The sequence below is a fragment of the Zalophus californianus genome, chromosome 4 (assembly GCF_009762305.2).
Source record: "Zalophus californianus isolate mZalCal1 chromosome 4, mZalCal1.pri.v2, whole genome shotgun sequence".
NCBI classification, from domain to species: domain Eukaryota; kingdom Metazoa; phylum Chordata; class Mammalia; order Carnivora; family Otariidae; genus Zalophus; species Zalophus californianus.
The window spans coordinates 25,193,735-25,214,407 of record NC_045598.1 but is presented as its reverse complement, the minus strand read 5'-3'; the positions used below and the strand labels follow the sequence as shown (position 1 = coordinate 25,214,407).

The following is a 20,673-nucleotide window of genomic DNA, read 5'->3' as shown; positions in this document are numbered from 1 at the left end:
CCCATCAGCATTTTTTGAGTGTTTGTGACGTGCAAGGCACTGGTGTCTCATCTGCCTAGTAGAGTCGATTTTCCTTTAGTGCACCACATTGTCGCAGTCAGTTGGAAACTACTCTCAGCTCTTGCTTATAAATTTCTTGCTCCCATTTGGGAGCACTGCCCACTTGCCTCATCGGCTTACTGTTATGCGTAAATGGGATTCAAATTATAAAAATTTGAGAAGTTCAGAGCAACATGCAAATAGCTGATAGTATTTTAAGAATAGCTTCATTTGATGAGCATCTCCTAGGGACGAGCAAAGCCAGTGAACCTTTTCGTGATTTAAACTTCATATTCCATGTGATGCTAACAGCTACTCTGTGTGGTGCATATGACCATTTCTAGAACAGGAAATCAAGATTCAGGGAAGGTAAGCAATTTGTCTAAGGTTGCATAGTCTATAGGTAGCAGAACCAAGCTCCAAACCCAGATCTGGCTCTAAAACCCATGCCTTTAGCCACTGACACTGTACTGCCATCTCTCTGCCAAGGTGGGGTGGGGGCACACATGCAGAAGCCAGTTTCTTTTTTTTTTTTTTTTTTTGAAGATTTATTTATTTATTAAGAGAGAGAGAGTGTGAGGGGGGGAAGGTCAGAGGGAGAAGCAGACTCCCCGCTGAGCAGGGAGCCCGATGCAGGGCTCGATCCTGGGACTCCAGGATCCTGACCTGAGCCGAAGGCAGTCGCTTAACCAACTGAGCCACCCAGGCACCAGGCCAGTTTCTTTTTTAATGCTCCAAGCTGCCTTATTAAGGAATTCTGCTCACAGAGGATATTTGCTAGTTTTGCCAGATGGCTGCAGCGCAGGCCTAAAGACATGAAGGCATAAACAGACCACCATGGCGTGTCCCTGCAGTTGGCAAGCCTGTTGTTATAACCTAGTATCTTCTTACAGGGAAACTTCCCTTAGCTCCACTTGCCCTTCAGACCCTTAGCCCTCAGCACAGAGGAACTGCATCATGGAAAATTCATGTGGCTATTGCTTTAGGTTTTTCTAAAAGGAGCTTCCCTGTCTATTTGTGTGTATGTGGGGCTCTGACCTCTAGAGTCAGCCTCAATCTCAGTCACTCCCAAGGCCTGATCCCATGAGACCTCTTCAGAGAAGAGCAGCCTCTTGTGGATGCTAGCGTAATTTAGACCCAACCCAAAGCAGCCTCCTTGTCCAGCTCCTCTGCTGTAGACACTCTGGGCCCGGCTGTACAGGATGCCCTACAGCTTTCTGAATGCACCATGGCATTTTAGGTCTCCGGGTCTTCCCACGTGCTATTCCTTCTGTCACCCTCCTAACTCTGCGTCATGGTAAACGCTTCCTCTGGGAAGCCTTCTCCGCTCTCCTCAAGCTGAATCCCCTTTTCTGTGTTCTCACTATTCCGGGCTTATCTCCTATTGCAACATTTACCAAGAATGGCCAAGAGTAAACGTCTCTTTTACTAGACTATAATCTGTTCTAGGGACCATGTTTTAGCCAGCACCAAACATAGTACTTGGTTTATAGTGGGTGCTTGCTAATGTTTGTTGAGTGAATGAATGGTTAAAAGTGCCTCTTCACTTGCTAAACCTTGAAGAGTAGTGGGCAGTAAAGAGTTATGCCATCCTCTCTCACAGGCATCCCCCCTCACCCGGAGACCAGGTAACTCCAGTAACTCTAGTCCGTTATAACAGAGTCTAGAAAAATAAGTGTACACTCAAGCCTGGACCCGTGAGGAAGATGCTGACAGCTCTGGTGTATTTTGGGACAAGAGTCTCAGCCTGTCTGGGGCAGTGAGCTGTTTCCTGCATACTTGAAGCCTTGAGATCAATAGAGATTAATTATTGATAAGTTCTGACAGTGGATGCAGGGAAGGGGGCGTGCCAGTAATCCCTCCTGCCTGGGGGACCTTAATCCTCTTGTTGCTAACAACCAACTGGTTTCGGAGCAGTGAACTGGCCTTTTAAGATTCTAAGGAGGCCGTTCAAGGTTAGAGCACCAGATGGGAAGATGAGCATTGCCTAGAGTCTCTCTTTTCTTGCTAGGATCTAATCTGTGGCGGTCCTGGCCCTGCCCCTCCCCTGCTCCATAACAGAAAGGGCTGATGGGGCCTTTCAGGGTTGAGGTCCCCTGGAAGCAACCCTCTGTTCCTTAGAAGCAATGGACTCTACAGCAGGAGGGGATGGGGGAGCCAAAGTGGGTGCAGGGGAAAAAAATGAAGCTACCGGGCATTAGAAAAAATTAAGAAAAAGAAAAAAGAGATTTCTGTGCATTAACATTTCATAAACTGATATGCCCCATCCTACCTGTGGGGAAGAGGGGCATGGCCTGCTCTGGTATCATGGCTGCAATCAGGCCCTTTACCACCCCAAACTGAGGTGGAGGGCATGGCAGAGGGAGAAGCATTGATGGATCTTACCATGATCAGCAGCAGACATTTACAAAGCATCTGCAAGCATGTAGAGTATCATGTTGGACAATGTGGAAGGTGAAAGAGACATAAAAACTTTCCAGCTAAATTAAAGCATATCTTTTAAATTAAGAAAAGATTAAAAAGCATCATAGAACATGCCTTTGACTGAAAAAGGATAGTTGGAAAGATAGGAAACATACACAAGAAGAAAAGCATTCCCGTTTGCGTTCATCTAGGACACCACCGATTGCAACAGTGATGCACCATTATTGTATTAAAGTCTAAGGAGGAAAAGCACCACCCGGTTGAACTGACAGCAACTGCAATATGCAGCCCAATTCAGAGGATGTTATGTTAAAACGAGGGGTGGGGGGAGTAAAAGAATCAATTTTTAAGAATCAGTGAAATATGTATACAAGATAGCACATGTTAAATCATAAATGAATCAAAGAAACAGAAACCTTCAGGAATTCTGCGGGAAAACCCATAATTGAGAGTTAAGGCAACGAGGGAGACAACAGGAGCTGAGCCTGAGCCAAAGAAGCTTAAGCCTTTGGATCACTGAAGCAGAAGGAGGGCATTCCAGAAAGTGGAAGCACCGAAATCAAAGCCAGACAGGCACAGTGGGATATGACGTTTCATGCACAGCGAGTAGAGCAGTTGGGGTGGGTTGAAAGTGAGTGCAGGAAGGTAGTGAGCAGGGGTTGAACAGGAGGAGGGTCTTCCGTAAACCAGAATGCTGCTTAAACCAAAATGATCTGTGGGCTTATATCCCTCTCATCCGTGTTCTGGCTCTAAAGAGGAAAGGTTTTGTGGGACAAACAAGCTGGAGTCCCACAATGTTGTCATTCGTGCGTTCATTCACTCATTCATTCATTCCCCAATATTGATTGAGCATCCACTAAATTCAAGGTTCTTTGGATGAAATAAATGAATCCCATAAATTCTGCCTACTAAAGGAGATAAGTCTTTTACTGAAATAACCATGAAATAGGTATCATCGTTACCCTTTTAAAGATGATGACACAGAGGTACAGAGAGGTCAGATAACTTGCCCAGCAGCACACTGCTAGTAAGTGGCCGAGGTAAGATTCAAATCCAAGCACTTTGACTCTAGAGCTTACACTTGACCACTGGACACACTGCATCTCTGAGGGCGGTGCAAAGCAGAGAGACCTTGGTGTAGCTCAAAGGGAAGGGTCTCCTCGGCTGTAAGGGCAGGGAAAGAATTTGATTTGTGTGGCACTCTGGGCAGGATGAGACAAGGCATAAACTCTGTATGGAGGACAGTGAGTAGTAGACTGCTCAGATCAAAGTAATAATAAAAATTAAAAGGTTGCAAAGAAATCTTGAACGCCAGGGGCTTTACACAGCAGACATAGGAGGATCCCTGATGGCTTTTTATCGGGGGTCAGATCTGTGCCCTAGGAAGATTAACTTGCAAAAGAAAGATTAATGTGCAATCTATAAGACAGATTATAGAGAGAAGAAAATGGAATCAGAAAGACCAATTAGAAAGTTTTTGCAATACTTTAAATAAAAGGACTTTTGACCCAGGATAATGCCGGAGTTAAATCGTGGTCTTTGCTTTTTATTAACCTCAAAAGGTTACGGATGTACACCGCCCCCCAAAATACCTTGAGTCTTTGATCTATGAACTTATCTAGGGCTTCATGAGCTTTATTTCCAGCATGGCATAGACTAGCATCATCTGTTCTGAAACAACGCCTCCGGTTTTCCACGAGCAGCACAGAGGGGAGAGAGTGGGCTAGTGGGATAGACAGGGGCACCCTGGGAGAGCGGCCCAGCAGTTGCTTTCCCAATCTTGGCAAGCAGACGTCTATTGTCCCTAACTGTACGCCATGCGCTGGAGACTTAGAACCCTTTTCCTCTCCGACCTTCTTTTTACCACCTTATACATCCTGAATTTTACACTACCTTCCGATGATAGCCACCGCCATCGGATTAGAGCTGGGAGAGACTCCTGTGCTCACCTCACCCAAACCTCCCGTTTCAGAGAAAACTCTGAATCCCTAAGAAGGAGCAGGCCCCGCCTCCAGCCACACAACCCGGGAGGTGGTGGGACATGCCGCTGATGCCCAGCTCCCTGCCCCGCACCTGCGCCCGCGCTCACCTCACATGGGCAGCCCCTAGAACGACTGTTCCTGGGGCAGGACTTCGTGACTTTGTACTGAAAGACAGAAAGTTTGCTTGAGTTCTCAGTGACGGTGCCCATCCTTCTGCAGGTCTTCGTGGCCGCTCGAGCCCTAACGGGGCACTGCGTGGCGTCTGTGGGATCTCCCGGGTACCTTCTCAACAGTCATCTCAAAAAGTCCTGATTGTCTAGCTTGCCTGATTAATAATCTTTGCCTGATTAAGTTTTGAGCTATTTAATGTGGAATTGGAAGACAAGGCTTAAGTTGGAGGCAAGGGCAATTTATAATCACCAAATGCCTACTGGCAATTTCCGTTTGGATGTTCTACCATCACCTCAGACCCAGCGCATTTCTCTAAAACCTCTTTTCCCTCTCTCTGCCGACAGCGGTCAGTCACCAGGGACCACGTTGTCTTCCCTTAACACCTCTTCTTCCGATTGGCCTTCTGCTTGGAACTCTGTGTTGGGCTGTGATGAGATAGTGGGAAACGGATGCATAAATAGACGAAATTTAAGAAAGAAGCCCCCCTCCCCAATTCAGTTTGAAATCTGCTTGCTTTGCACCTGTCAGGATCACAGGATTCTTTTAAAATGTTAGCTCAGGATCCAAAATTTGCCTTTATTCTTATTGGCTGGGAGGCTTTGCTTGTAAAAATCCATTTGTGAGCTTCCAGCTGTGACCCTCTGCATTTGCAAGGCACAGCCTGTCTGCGGGGGCTCCCCAGCTGTGGAAGTCTTGGTGGAGGGCCTCCGTCAGGCAAGACAGATTCGGAGGAGCTGCCCTCATGGCGAAGCTGGCCTGGATGCCATTAGGCAGGGTGAGGAGTAAGGACAGTCAATCTCTGAGCTGAATCTCTGAATCCCTACTGTATACAAGGCATGAGTGAGACACTGAATGGATTACTAAAAAAGTATAAGAATCCTCACCTCAAAGAGTCGGCCTGGGTAAAATGGGAGAAGAGAAGGCTAGCGGTGTGTAGCAACAAACGAATTCCAGTTCAGGACAAGAAGTTTATTTCCTTAGCACCCATCCGATGTAAGGCATTAGGCCCGGTTCTGGATAAAGAGATCCAGGATAGTTTCTGACCACAAGGGGTTCATGATCTTGAAGGGAAGGCAGCTAAGAAATAATTATAGTGCACTGTGATACACGTTCTTATGGTAGACGTCAGTCCAGCATACTTTGAGAACCTAAACCGGGATTGAAATCATCACTCTAATTATAGCTAGAAATGATCGAGCATGACTGTCTGCCAGGCACCATGCTATGCACATTGTGTCACTTTTTTTCTCTTTTTATTCACACAGCTTTTTCTCATTTCATCCCTACAACAACTTTCTGGGCGGGAACTGTTTTTTATTTTCAACTTTGAGAGGAGGAAGCCGAGGCCCAGAGAGGTTTAGCAGCTAGCCCGCGGCCCCTGTGTATGTAACAGAGTCCGGGGCCCCGTGTGCAATCTGCTCTTCCTGGAGGAGACCCAGCCTGAGCACAGCTAGGGTTGGATTGGGCGGAGGGAGGCCCCACCAATTGCAGGCTCAGAGAAAAGCGAGGGAAGGGCACGGAGGGGACAGAGAACATGGCACGCTGTAGAATCCAGGGGTCCTCTGAAGAGCTGGCATGGTCCAAGAAGGCTTCCCAGAGGAGGTGAGTTTTGCACTGGGTTTTGAGGGACAGCCTGAGGGAACAAGGCTTCAGCACAGGAGGAAGGCAAGGAAACAGAGAGAGTTGGGCCATGGCAGTGGCCAGGCCAGGCCAGGCTCTAGGTGAAAGCTGAAAGATCAAAGCCCGAGACCTCAGTCTGGGAAGCCATCGTGATACGGAGGTGGGAGGGGCAGAGTGGGGGCCACGGCAGAAGATGAGGTCAAGCTGTGCCCCCTGACCTGGTCTGTCCCCCCCCCTTCAGCCTATGCTCAGCTGCAACCGCACCAGCTCCTCTCGCAGCCGCCCTCAAAGCACCTGCAGCCCCAGTTTGTGCTCCAGCAGCAGCCCCAGCCGCCAGCACCGCCGCCACTGCCGCAGGCCCGGCCAGCGCTCCAAGCCCAGCCCCACCCCCAGCCTGCCTCGGTCCCTCCCAGCCTGACCCTGCAGCCCAGCCCCGAAGCCCACGCCATGCCCCTAGGCCCAGTTACACCCGCCCTGCCTCTCCAGTGCCCCACGACCAGTCTGCACAAGGCTGGCGGCACCCAGCAGTGTCACCCTCCCACGCCAGACGCTGGGCCTCATAATGGATACCCTGAGGGCCTGGCCCACACCCCTCAGCGCAGGTTCCAGCACGCTTCAGCTGTCATCCTACAACTGCAGCCCGCCTCACCAGTGGTGAGTAAGCCAGTGCCAAGGTCCAGGGAACAGACGGGAGGACGCAGCTCCATCAGTGCCACAGCACCCACGTGGAGGTGTTTTTGTCGAAGTCCTCTCTGTGTGATCCAAGAAAGCCCAGGGGCCCCTCCCTAATTTGGGGCTGGCTGAACCTTAATGTCCTTGCCTGCTACCCAGACTCCTCGGAAACAGGGGAAGTATCCGAGGATGTAGAGGCAATGTGTGAGCAGATGAACCCTGTCCTGTCCCTTCATAGCCCCAGCAGTGTGCCGAGGATGACTGGAAGGAAGCAGTACCTGGGGAGAAGAGTGTGCCCGAGACTCGGTCTGGCCCATCACCCCACCAACAGGCCATCATCACTGCCATGCCTGGAGGCCTGCCCGTCCCCAAGAGCCCTAACGTCCAGCAGCCCCCAGCTCACGGTATGAAGTGGAGTGGGGCCCTCGAGGGAGGGGAGCAAGTTGGCCTTCCTGGCCATGCCCTGGCACGTTTCACTTGGGCATCTAGCCTGGGCGGGTAAACCACCGCAAGCCCACAAGGCAACAAGGAAGCGGGGTGGGTGGAAATGGGGCCAGGGGTGGGAGGAGGAGGACTGGAAGATGAACCAAAGGGAAAGAAAGGGGACTCAGATGATAGAAAAGGAGAGAGAAAGAAAAGGAGAGTTGAAAGTTCTAGATCCAGACTCTGAGGCCTACATGTCATTGCTGTCAGGTGTATCTGCATATCCATATGCCAAGTTGAGAGTTCAGGCAGGTTTCCAGTTGTCTCAATTCTCTGCTTGGCTTGCTCGGAGAAGGAGTTCTTGAAATTGGAAATACGACAAACGGCTGCCATAGATCAAAGATACAGCAAATGCCTAGGGGGAGCCAGAAGGGGATTCAGAATGAGTTCAGCTCGTGGAAAGCGTTTTTGAAAGAACTGCTCAGTTCCAGGATCCCCAGCTGTCTGTCTGTGAGTGCCCAGTGACAAATGGCCTTCTCCATGACTGGGTTTCAGGACACACTGCTGGACCCCTCTACCCTGTTGGGAGAGTCACAGCATGACCTCTGGGTCCCCTCTCTGCTGGTGCGCAATCTTGGCCCAGATCTGTGACATTCTGAGCTGTCAGGGAGGCAGTTCCAGTCACCGGACTAAGTATGTGCTGGGAGCCGGGGTGGGGAGAATGGAGAGCCAAAGAGTTTGGAAACTCAAGAAGGAGAAATGAGAACACAAGCACTTGGGGACAAAGTAGGGGAAAGGGCTATCAGTGTCCTATAAGGAATAGAGGGTGGGATCAAGGAAAAGGAAAGCAAAAGAATGTGGAGAAAGAACATCAGGAAAATTAAAAGACAGGAAGGAGGCCATCCGTTCTCTTGGCACACTTGCAATAAGAAAGGATTCACCAGTTTGAAAAGCAGCCCATTCCACTGTGGAGTTGCTCTAATTATCAGAAAGTTGCTCTTCAAATTAAGCCAAAACCAGCTCTCCTGGAACTTCCATCACTGGCTGTGAACGTCTTGGGAATTGTAACAGTCCATCTCCTGTGGCCTTTGTAGACAGTTACCGTGTCTCTTTCCTCTCCTTCCCATTAAAAAAGGGAAAATCTCCAGGCTGCATATCTGAGAACTTTTTTTTTTTTTTTTAACCCATCCCATGTCAAGACCTCCCATTCCCACCACCATCTGGTCATTCTTGTTTAGCCACATTCCACCTTTGCATTAATTCTCCCAAAGTGTGAGCTCCCAAATTAAGCACAGTAATTCCAAATATAGAAAGCCACTGGCCACCGTTGGTTGGCACCTGGACCTAGCTTCGTACGCCCTTCAAGGGACAGAACTGTTTTGCAGATCTGCGTGGTATGGTAGGGAGGAACTGAGATTTGTCTGCACACCTACTAGGTGCCAAGTACTGTTTTAAGTTTTCCTTCCCTCGTTCATGATAACCCTGAGAGAGAATTATTACTGTCCCTGTGATTCAAAGGAGGGAATAAAAGCCCATAGAGGGTCCAGGTCACACTGCTATGAAGGGCAGTGCCCTGACTCTGGCTCTGAGCGTAACTCCCCCACCTTCCTGCATCAGCACGATGTACCTATAGCCCCGCAGTAGCTCCTCCCAGCCAGAGGAATGACACCGTTGGCTCATAGAGCACTGTGTCACCTGCATCCCAGAGGGCTGGGTTTGGGGTTTATTTTTTATTTTGTTTTTAAGGTTTCTTTTAACATGGACTGCTATCATTCCAGGTCTCCACAGTCTCAAACTTGTACAATTTATATTTTGATCCAAAATATATAGTTAATTATGCCTATTAAATGTTATCTTGTGAATTCAGCCGGTAGTTCCTGCCCAGCAAGAAAATAGTTAATAGCTAATATTTACTAAGCCCTCTCTGCCAGGCTTTATGTGTATTTCCTCATTTAGTCCTGACAGTAACCCTATGAGGTAGGAAGGGACTTTTATCATCCCCATTTTAAAGATAGGAAAACAGAGACACAGAGAGAATCAGTGAGGGGGCAGAAATGTTTTAGATCAGGATTTTGTGATTCTTTATATTAACTCCTCTGCTTGACTTTGCCATCTGTAAATCATATAGCATGTTCTCTTTGTCTTTAACCAATGTGCTGATAGAAATGTTGAATAGGACCCGACTGAGGACACATGCTCTGTCTGCAGGTTGGTGATAATATGCATTCTTTGTTCAAGTGCTTGTTATCCAGTAACTCCTAAATGAACTGACATTTGCCTATCTTTCTCTGTCTTCTCTATAAAGCTCTCAAAAATCTCTTTCTGAAATCTATACTTATAACAAGCATCCTGTTCCTGAGGTACTATCTCATGAGAGAAGTGGGCTTTGCACAGTGGAAACAACTGTGAACTACCCAAGACTTAAATATTTATCCATTCTATGTTTGAATGCCTGCTCCGTGCAAAGCTCTGTGGGCTGGGAGGTAATACATAGAGAAATAAGGTCTGTGCCCTACCTTCAAGGAGCTTAAGTTCTGCTGGGAAAGACGAGAAATGCACAGGAAGAAAACATACAATAAAAACCAAAATGTGATAAATGCCATAGAAGGATTATAGGTAAGTACTTTAAAAGTTAAGAGGGAAGAGTTACCACCAAGTAGAGATTATCAGGATAGATTGCTGAGAGGAAGGGGAGTTGTTCTAGAGCAGAGGTTGGCAAACAACATCCCAAGGGCCAAATCCATCACATCGCCAGTTTTTGTAAACTATTTAATAATGGTTTTTACATTTAAAAATTCTTTTAAGAATCAAAGGAATACTATATGATGTGTGAAAATTGTATAAAATCTAAATTTCAGTGTCCATAAATAAAGTTTTATTGAAGCACAGCCGTACTTATTCATGTGTGTATTACCCATGATTGCTGTCCTGCTACAACAGCAAAGCTGAATTGTTACAACAGAGAAAGTATATCCAGCAAAGTCTAAAATATCTGCTATCTGGCTCCTTACAGAGAAAGTTTGCCGACCACTGTTCTTGAGTCTAGAACTTGAAGGATAGGTTAAGTAGGACCTAGACATGCAGAGTTGGGGAAAGGGCAATCTAGAAGGGACTATAGGAAGTAAAGGTAGGGAGGCACAAAAGTATGGGCCTGTTTGGGAAATAGAAGTTGAGTGTTCTATCCCATGTTATCTTTGTAAGTATAAGAAATGCAAATCAGAAAGGAGGAGGAAATGGGAATGTTAATGAAAGAAGACTTTGAAAATTCGAAAAATAGGGAGGGAAGAGGGATAAGGAGAAGAGGGAGTGAAGTAAACAATCAGGGCATATAAAATAAATGTAAGATGCAGAAACAAACAAAAAGGGATGAGACCTGAAGGGGAAAAGCGGGGGGGGGGGGGGCGGGGAGGGGGAGGGAGAATACGAATGCTTAAAAAAGCAAGAAAATGGGAAAATGTTGGGAAAAGAGAGACGTCAAGCATGGAGGGAGAAGTACGTGTCATCGATTCCTGGTAAAGCTGGGGGGTGGGGCGGTGAGACGCGTGAATCACCTTGTACATCTCTTGTACCCCCCACAGCTCCTAGCGTATCTAGTGAATGAATGTGCTTCGCCATGACAATCCAGTTTAAATCAGTGTGGTTTAGGAAGAGAAGTAACATTTATTGGGCTCCAACTGTGTGCCAAGCACTGCAGGCAATTTGTGTAAATGTCCTCATTTAACCTTCTCAGTAAGCCTAAAGAGTAGGCATTATCCCCGTTTATGGAGGTGTAACTGGGTCACTTTGGTCATTACTTAACTTCTCTGATCCTCAGTTCCCAGTGGGGAGAATAATGACTACTTGTGGGGTTATTGTGAAGCCTAAGTGGGAATGCGTGCGCCGAGGGCTTGACACATACTAAGCACTCGATTACTGCTAGTCGTTATTATTATTGCCTCCGAATTGGCCGGGCGGGAGTCAACAGTCCGCCACGCCACTGGGGACTGCTGACCGGCCGCGGGCAGACGTCCGCGCCGCGCGGCGCCCGCCTCCCTAAACCGGAGGCCGACGTCCCTAACCCGTAGCCCGGCTCGGGGCGCCTTCCGGAGGGCGCGGGGCGGGGCCGGCGCGGCCGCACAAAGGAAGCGCGCGGCCCGGCTTCCGCGCCGGCGCCCCGCCTCCCGGAGACCCCGCCCCGCGCGACCAGGCCCCGCCTCCGGCGGAGGCGGCCGCGGGAGCCCTGCCGGGACGCGCCGCATTGTCTCCGCGGCGGCTGCAGCCCTCGAGCGCCCGCCGCGCGCGCGCAATCCGGCCGCCGCCCGCGCCCCCGCCCCGGCCTCGCGCCCCCGCCGCCCTTTGTTGACGCCGGCCAGGCCGGTGTGGTCGGATGCGCCGCGGCAGCCCCGGGCCCCGGCTCGGAGGCTCCCGGCGGAGAGGAGGCGGCCCGCCCGGGCCCGGGACCCCGCGCGAGGCGGCGCCCGGCCGAGGGGCTGCGTAGGCCCCGCCCGGCCAGGCCCAGCCGGGCCCTGGACAGGTCAGTGCCCGTGGCGGGGGAGGGGTTCTCGCCAGGAGGGGGCCTGCGGCCGGCGCTCGTCGGATGGGAAGCCGGGCACCGCCCTCCGGTGCCACTCCCGGCCCGGGCCTGCTCGGCTGCCAGGCAGTGCCAGCCCGCGACTCTCGCCCTCTCGGCGCCTGGGAGGTGTCCTCCGCCTGCCCCCCTCGTCGGGGACCCTGCCTGCTCCGCACTCCCCCGGAAGCCGCTGTGTCAACCTCGGCGTGCCAAACGCTTCCGTGTGTGTCCGCGCCCCTGCCCCCGGTCCCCGCACACCCCACCCCCACCCCACCCCCGTCCTCCCGGGACGGCGGTTTACCAGGGCGATGGACCGGTCGTTTAGGGGCAGGGCTGCTGGCATCCGCTGCGCTCTGTTGGTAGGGGACTACCTAGCTTGGAGGGCCTGCGGCTTCGCTGGAGAGTTTTGTTTTTAATCTAGTTCAGTCTCACGAGGTTTTTAATTGGATGGAAAGGACAAGCTGTTCTGTGTCTGTCCTGTCTTCCATTTTTAGAAGAGCGTTTTCTCTCTTTCCCATGCCAAATGAAGGTATGCTGAATTGTGGATTCTTTACATAAAAATCGGGATTTGTGAGATTTCTCTATTTCAATTGAAGTCTGCAGAGAGAAATAATTTGCCCACGGTCAGGTTGCAAACTGATGGTGAAGCTCCAGTCAGAACTCGTGGCGCCTGACTCCTGTATGGCTGGTTACCCCCAGTCTGTGCCAGCGATACCCCCACCCTCCCCACCCTCTCCGGCCCTTCCCCACCCCCGCCTTCGATACCTAAACAGATTTCACTGACATACTTTCAGTTCTGATAACTTTCCTTTCCTCCCTACTCCATACCCAGAATGTTCCCCTTCTTCCAGTGCGGTCTACAGACGCAGTCTTTTATTACGATTATTTTTTTCCTGCTTTACAAATCGGTGGACAGCTTTCCCCTTCGCCGGCTCCCATCCTGGGCTTTAATCCCCTCTATTAGCATATTGGGCCCAGAGGATCCCTTGTTGTGAAATAAGCAACCGACCTAAATCCACCATATGTCCCCGATTTTTCTAGGACAGCCCCAATTTAAAATATTCCATCCCATTGTCAATCAGCCCAAGTGTCTTGATTTTTGGTTTAGAAAATAATGCCACTTTAAGTGTATCAGACCCTCTGTCCTGGCCTTTTCCAGCCATTTGGCTCTGGGGCATAACTGGGTAATCCAATTATCATTCACCTGGGATTTTTCTTCCCCTCCTGAGTCAACCCAAATGTTGGAACTGCCAGGATTTCTAGATGAGTCTGAAAATTACAGGCTAATGAAGCAAGGAAATGCCTTCTTGCTCCTACATTTCTGCCCTCCCCATCTTTTATTCTAGTGCAGGGCAGCAGACCTGTGGCAGGGTCTGTCGATCAGGGCTTAGGTTTAGGTCGCAGGGATGTAGGGCTTTGTATCATTTCGCCTGTAAAATAGGAAGGAAGTAACTTACCATGTTGGTTATAGGGCAGGAGATTCTGTCTGGAATCTTAAGGTACCTGCACAGCTAAGTAGTTTCGGTCTCATGCAGATCAACACACTTTTATTCGGCTCCTGCTTCATATATAAAGCACTGCGGTAAGCATTGTGGAGAAAAAAAGTGATTTTCCCACATAGCCCCCAACATCTGGAGATCTGTATTTGGAAGTACCCACACTTTTGAATCAGCTGATAAACTGTGTTTCCCACTGTTTCTATATCTGAATTCCAGTCCCTGCAAGGCAGGAACCAAAGTTTCTGGTTTGGCTCATTCACAGGGGCTGGCTTGTTTCACAGAGGGTCCAGCAGATGGGTAATGGTGCTCTTTTGGCACCTGCCCTTTCCAGGCACTCCTCGTCACATGCGCCCTGCCCACCCAAGATCTGTTTCCAGGCTTGTCTATACACACTGGAAGATAGATGCCTTTTTTCCTCCAGCCTTAATCTTGAGAGAGTAGGTGGTTTCTTGGTGTACATTTCTGTTGTTCTTGAGTTGGTTTCTGTTATCCAGCGGTGTTTGCTTGAGCCATCTCTCCTGTTGTCACTCCTTCTTGTTTTGTTGTGTTGTTTTTTTAAACTGTTGTTTTACTGAGATGTGGCACATAGATGCTTAAAGAATATTGGTATTCCCTCATGTACTCACCTCCCAGCTTTTTCCACCTCTCTTCCACATCCTGACTTAATTTCTAATTTCCCTTTGTCAGGCATACTCAATATATATTACTTCACTTCCCTCAAAGTAAGGTGGAAACTCCAGCTCTTCTTTCTGTCCCACTAATGATTCTCTTAGCTGTAGGACTCGTCAGCCATTGTCTCTCTCCATTTCAGTGGAGGATTAGCTTTTAGGAAGGTGTTTGTTATGCTTCTCCAGACCTATCTCCTCTGTCACTGACTTTCTAGTCTAAGCTGATTGATCCTGAGACTTCTCTTCCTGCCACCAGACCCCCTCCCCCATCTATGACCCTGTGCCTGTTACTTGCTCTGGCTCAGCCCCAGAATCCACTCTTTTTCAGACCACATCCTTTTTCCTGCCTTACTCATTTCCTGTCTCAGATACTTTGGATCCTTTAATTCTGATCTTTCCAAGGGGAAGAGAATAAACCAAGAGAAGAGGAGTAAGTGGATAGATGATCTTATAAAATTGAACTGTTCTTTCTCACTCTTACATAGGCTGTCCCCTCCCTGGGTTTTCTTATTTAAGAAAAAAAGAAATGATGACTGTCTCAGAATTAAGAACCTCCACCCGTGAGTCCCTGTCTTTTTGTCTTTTTTTTTTTTTCCCTGTTGTGAATGTGTATAAAGAGGATAACTTAGAATCTTAGACTCTCCCTCGAAGTCTCTGTCCTTCTTTGGGCTGTGGGCCTCATGCTAGGCATTTGGTAACCATTTGCAGAATAAAGTTCAGCCACTTACTATCAGAGTCCTTCACTTTCAGCTCCCGTGGATCAGTAAGCCAAAATAAAATTTAAATTAAAACAATTAGGGAATAGGATGATGGTTCCAGTTCCGGTAATACCGCTCCATGTTAGTGTGCTATTTCCCAAGGGTTTTTTTCCCCCTCCTCTTGTGTCATTCCAACTTTATGGTAAAGTTCTCCCAGCTGTTCAGTGTCATGTAATCTCTAGGTAGGTTCGGTCCCATCCTCAGAAAGATTCTCTTCTGAAAAGATACATCTGCTAGAGAGGAGAGTAGGTAAATGAGAATAAGGAGTCTTTGTAAGTGATATTTTTTTCTTTTATTCCCTTTGTTTTGTGCCATTTTGCAACTGGAAGATGAAGATGATGACTTTCTGTGGTCTGGAGGAGTCTCCCCGAAGTGGTTGTAGAGAGATGCTATTGTGCTTTCCACCCCTGTGGAAAGGCAGGGTGAGGACTGGCTGCCTTGTGCAATCTGCCCCATGAGGCCTTTGTGCCAGTAACAGGAATGACTCTCTGCAGTGACTTGGCACCTTGTTTGGTGGAAAGCAAAGCTGGCCTACCCCTCAAGGTAGATGTATGAACATGTGTAGATTTATATTTTAAAAGTTTTTATGGCACGGTTTAAACTATAATGTGAGTCACCACTTAAAGATTCTGAGTATGTTTTCTCTTAAAAAATTAAGAAGTATGCCTGTTTAAGATGACTTACTCACATCTCAAATAGATGTAAGGTTTCATTTTGAGCATTAAACTTATTTCAAAATTTCAGTTTGAATTACCAGCCACTTCAGACCACTGATTTGAGAAACTCAGAGGCAGGCCACCCCTAGTTCAACTTTATGACACTTGGGGAATTGTTAGGAAAATAATCAACCATTTGTTTATCCAAAACAAAAATCTTAACAGATTCTGGACTTTTTCCCGTCAGTAACAAAAGTAGAGTGTGACTGACATAGTCAAGAAATGGGCTGTTTTATAGTTAACCAAGAGTTATACAATGAAAATTGACATACAATTATATTTATGTACAATGAAAAATGTTAGTTTTTGGAGAAAGAAAGTGTAGTAAGAAACAGCACATAATTTAATAAATTGTTGTGTGATTCATTGTAAGACCATCCCAGCCAGCATGATAAACTTAATAGGGTTTGTTTTTTTTTCCTTCCCCTTCCAGATTATTTATAGTTAGTGAAAAAGGATGTGCTTTCCTTCTCTTCCAAATGATTTTTTTAGTTAAGTCCAAAAGAAGAGCACGTTCTTTTGACGTCCCCAAGAAAGGATTGTTATTAAACAGGCATTGCCAGTTCTGAGATAAATCCAGATGTTGAAAAGAGTCCCGGTTTGCTAGTAGGGTTGCTTCTCATCCTGGGGATTAACGAGTGTTGAAGGTTGTTGAAGCAAATATCTGTGTCCTGGATGATTTTCTTCTCAGCAGTGAAATTTATTTATTGTAGCTTCTCTTAAAAAGAGATGCCTTTCAGATGCCATGTTGGCTGGCTCTTCTCCAGTAGGTTAGGAGGGCCAGGCCTGAGACTGTTGGCAACAAAGTGAGAGCTCTTGACCACTGGGGCTTATTGTTAAGGCTTTAGTTGCAAGGCTATTATGTCGCAAATAGTGTGATTATCCCTAGTTACTGATATCTTTAGCATATTTGAAACCATCCATATGGGGCCTAAATCCATATAATCCAAATCTATCTTAATCTGTAGTCATCCAGTCTATAGTAAGACATGTTTTTGTTTTTAAGATTTTATTTATTTATTTGTCAGAGCGAGAGAGGGCATAAGCAGGGGGAGCGGCAGGCAGAGGGAGAAGCAGACTCCCTGCCGAGCACCCTGGGATCATGACCTGAGCCGAAGGCAGACACTTAACCGACTGAGCCACCCAAGCATCCCAAGACATGTTTAATTAAACGATCAAAGCAAAGGACACTTTAAATTGAAACAACATTAATGCCAGTCAGATACTGTTTTTACAAAAATCAGTGAAGTCCACGTTTTCAGGCCTCCAGTAGTCAGTATTAATCTGTTTTATCAGCTGATTGGTAGCAAAGTAGGGTGATTGCAGACTTGGACAATGATTTTAGGAAGGAAGAGAGTAGTGTTTGCCACAAGCAGAAATGGTCAGGAGGATTGGTTGGCAAGATAAGTATTATGTATCTCATTCTATGGGCCAGACAGCGGAGGCTTAGCTTTTTCCCCACTTTCTCTGTCTCTCTCCCCTTCCACCTCCCCCTCTCTCTCCCATTTATCTGAGAATATTAGTGCTCCTGCAGTTGGTAAATAATAAGGCAGCGTATCAGGCAACGTAGTGGCCTTTCCTTATTAACCTGAAAATAATTATGGAATTTACTAAACATTTCTGTCTTTTTTTTTTTTTTTTTTTAACTATTAGAAACCCATCTTCCATGATTTTGTCTTCAGCCTTTTAAACTAACTTCTTTTCATGGGCTAAACTACCTCCCGGCTTTACAAATTCCATGAATTTACTGCTCTCTAGGTAAAGTTCTTCAGTTGCTCCAGGCACCTTGTCTGGCTTCCGGGGTTCTGCACTGTGTAATACCCTGAGACTCTTTACCCAAGAACTGTATAGAAAGGGAGCGTGGTGGTTGCCTCATCCTGGGGATTAACGAGTGTTGAAGGTGAATTGAGACATTTGGTTCGCCCTGAAGGCAGGTGCACTTCTGTTCTGCTGCTACCATTGTCAAAGTGGAAGTAACATTTCTTCCTGAAGCCTGACCTCAAGAGGACAAGAACAGGACACCCGGCGTAGGCCAGGGTGTCTGAGGAGCATGAATGGTACCTGAGTTTGGGCTGATGGAAGAAGAGTTCTCTCTGCCCTGGAGCTACAAGAAGCCAGTCTCAGTGAGAGCGAGATTGAGAGATTAAAGCAGGTTTCCTAATATCTCGGGTTTCAGTGATGTTAGCCCTCCTAGGGCCAAGTCCAGCCTGTTCCACTATGTTGTTCCTACATTATCTTATTTAATCCTTACTGTGGCCAAGTGAGACAGGTCTAAGTACCCATTTTACAGATAAGGAAACTAAGACCTCGGGTAACTGGTCCAGGATTACAAACTAGGATTTAAGCCTAAGGGCCTTCAGATCCCAAAGTCGTAATGGGCACGTTGCACAGCTTCTAAATGAGATCAGTGCCAGGCATCTTACATATAAAAATTCTAATATTCACTATAACCTTGCAACATAGGCAGTATGATCCTCATTTTTACAGATGGATAGACTGAGGCTCAGAGCAGGTATCAAGTGCTTGAAGCTCACAGATAAACCAAAGATGGAACCAGAAGGCAGAACATAAACCTGGAGGCACTGGCTCCGACCAGTCAGCACTCCTTCCACTCTGCTGCTCTGACCTCCATCTTCAGTGGTCTTGAGGCCTCCAGTGTAGAGCCTCTCCTGGGGTCCCAGACATGTTGTCTTTTGAAGTCCTAGCACCTGCTAGAGAGCTATGGTGGGAGAACATCTGGGAGCCCTCGACCTCAGCAGTGGATCCCACGGGCCTGGCTCCATCCAAGTAGAAGTCTGAAACCTCTCCCTGACTCCCTGCTGCCAGTTAGCTGCTCTTCCCTGGTGCCTTGACCTGGCCCGTGGGAAGTCGCTGCGTGGTCGTGCAGGTGCTGCTGCCAAGCTCGGTCCGGGTGCCGGAGGAGCCTGGCGCGGGTGTCCGCCTGCGGGCTGGGCAGCAGCTCCTGCAGCTGTTTGGAAATCCCCCAGGGCTCCCGTTGGCCTGACCTGCATGGGGGAGGGTGACTGTTGGCTCCATTGCCTCCTTCCTTCATGGGGGGTGGGGTGGGGAGGGTGGCAGCTTGGAAAACATTCAGCTGTTTACAATTCAGCTTATGTACACTGTAGCTGGGGATTGTGGGTGAGTCAGAAGGGCCACTCTCTCTGCCTGTGTCCTCAGAGATGGCAGAAAAGTCAGCTGTATGGTAATGGCTGCCAGCGAGGAGGAGGAGCCCTCCCTCACAGATGCCTTAACCAGAGTCGCTCAGCCCAGATGCTGAAGATCCGAGAAGCACGTCTGCCCTCCAGGCCTCTTAACCCAGGCTCGACGAGGTCATTTTGCTGTGACACCGAGAGCAGGGTTGGGGCTACCTGGCTGAACCTCACTTTCGTTCTGCCAGCCAGCTCCCCTGCAGGGACCCAGGCGCGGACCCCGAGCCTTGCCGTCCTGTGCCTGCTCCGCCAAGTGCCCAGAGCACCCTGCCTGTCACTGCCGACTCTTCCCCTCTCGAGAGAGCTCGGTCAGAGCAGGCTGCTCTTGTTTGCAGAGCCCAGGAAGGTACTCTGAGGAGCAGGATGGTGATGGCCATAGCCTGCTGTGGGTCCTTGAGGTAAGGACTTCTTCTGTGTCTGACAGCTCGGTCCTTAGCAGAATTGAAAAAGTTAAAACATTGGGCATTGGTCCCTACTGCCTTCTGGGTCCTCAGGGGACCCCAAGGTGGGAAGGGACGTGTCATTTCCCCCACGACTAAGAGCTCCTTCTGTGCGTCTTTTAGACGGTCCTGCCTTCCAAATATGTGCCATCCACTCTTGCCTTGATTCTGAAATGCACACTTCTCCTCATCTGGAAAATTGCTAGACTCCCGGCCCTGTGCTCTAGTGCCCGTGATCCAGAATAATCACTCTCCCCTCCCACCCCTTCCACCAAGCCTGCTGTCGCGAAATGGGAAGGAAAGCTATCTGCTTATCTGTCAAGTGGTTCACAGCCAGGTGTGAGTGACTGCAGGTGTCTATTTGCATTTTAAAGAAGGTTGTTAACCAAATGAATCTCTTTGATTGATGGACTCAGGGTCCCAGGATGGAGCCACCATTCCCCCTTCCCTCGCTTCCGCCCCTCATCCCCCTTCTGCCTGTTTCTACCCAGCCCTTTCTCTCTCATCGCCACCCGCCCTTCACTTTCCCACCTCCCCCTGGGGGCGGTGGAGGGATGCCAACAAATGGGCGATTATGAAATATCTTACCTCCCCCCCCTTTCCGAATGGCACCAGTTTCTTTAGGTGCCCAAATATAACCGCAGAGAGCCTAAGAGCGGCGGCGGACATCACCGCCCTCAGCTTGCTGTGCTGTTACCCCCCCGCCCCGGACCAGCTGCCTTCCGCCTCCTGGATCTGGTTTCCCTGGCGGGAGCTCTGCAGGTGCTCCACACGGGCGCTCTCCCGAGCACGCAGTTCTGTAGGGATCCTGCTGTCCCCTGTCCTGGCCTCGTGACGGGGCCTGCTGAGCTGAGGCACTGAGAGCGGGATTTCAGAGCCAGGGGCCTGGAGAGAATCCTCCGTGTTGTATAAGCAGCCTTGTTTTGCCATTTGTCAAGCAGGATTTGCTGCAGGCAAATGACCCATGTTATCACCTACTTTGCTTCCTTAAATTCTTGATTAACTTCATTAGCTCTGTCTCACTCCGGCTACAGTCAAGGAAGGATAGTTAGAAGTCTTGTAAATGAAAACACTCCTCCTGTCGAGAAAATAGAGACAGTGAAGGCGTAGAAGCAGCTCTGCTTGCCCTCCCGTTTCCTCTGAAGTCAGGTCTTAAAGATGACTTGTTTTAGGAGCAAACACAGTGAATGGCCAGGCCATCTGAAACACCCGTAATAACTGTTCGTCCTAAACCGGATTCCAGCATAACTGATTTTTGGTGGTGTTTTGTTTTTTTACTTTTCTATTTGCTTTTTTTTTTTTTTTTTTCCTGATTTTTTAATCTGCTCATGTAAAGAACATCAGAACTGGTTCTAAAATGGCCCGATTTTGCATAGCTATAGCCAGCCAGACCTCTTTCTTAAATAGGAGAGCTCAGCCTCTCTGGACACCTAGTGACTGGTCCTGCAGGTGGGGCCATTTTTATAGGAGCCTCCCAGCCTCTGACTCTAGAGGTCATCATAC

At 48.6% G+C, this 20,673-nt stretch overlaps 1 protein-coding gene across 11 annotated transcripts in view; it reads left to right on the top strand.

Annotated features, from left to right (window-relative positions):
• PHC2 (polyhomeotic homolog 2) overlaps nucleotides 1-20,673 on the top strand; it is a 117,937-nt gene that overhangs the window by 79,610 nt on the left and 17,654 nt on the right. For 7 of the 11 annotated variants that reach the window (XM_027604150.2, XM_027604137.2, XM_027604145.2 and 4 more), the window contains 3 exons: nucleotides 6,478-6,890; nucleotides 7,147-7,312; nucleotides 9,495-9,539. In XM_027604150.2, the coding sequence (XP_027459951.1) occupies nucleotides 6,478-6,890; nucleotides 7,147-7,312; nucleotides 9,495-9,539 (624 nt within the window). Of the gene's footprint in view, nucleotides 1-6,477; nucleotides 6,891-7,146; nucleotides 7,313-9,494; nucleotides 9,540-11,539; nucleotides 11,845-20,673 lie in introns of those variants that run through there. The other 4 variants (XM_027604176.2, XM_027604181.2, XM_027604187.2 and 1 more) reach the window with 2 other exon arrangements.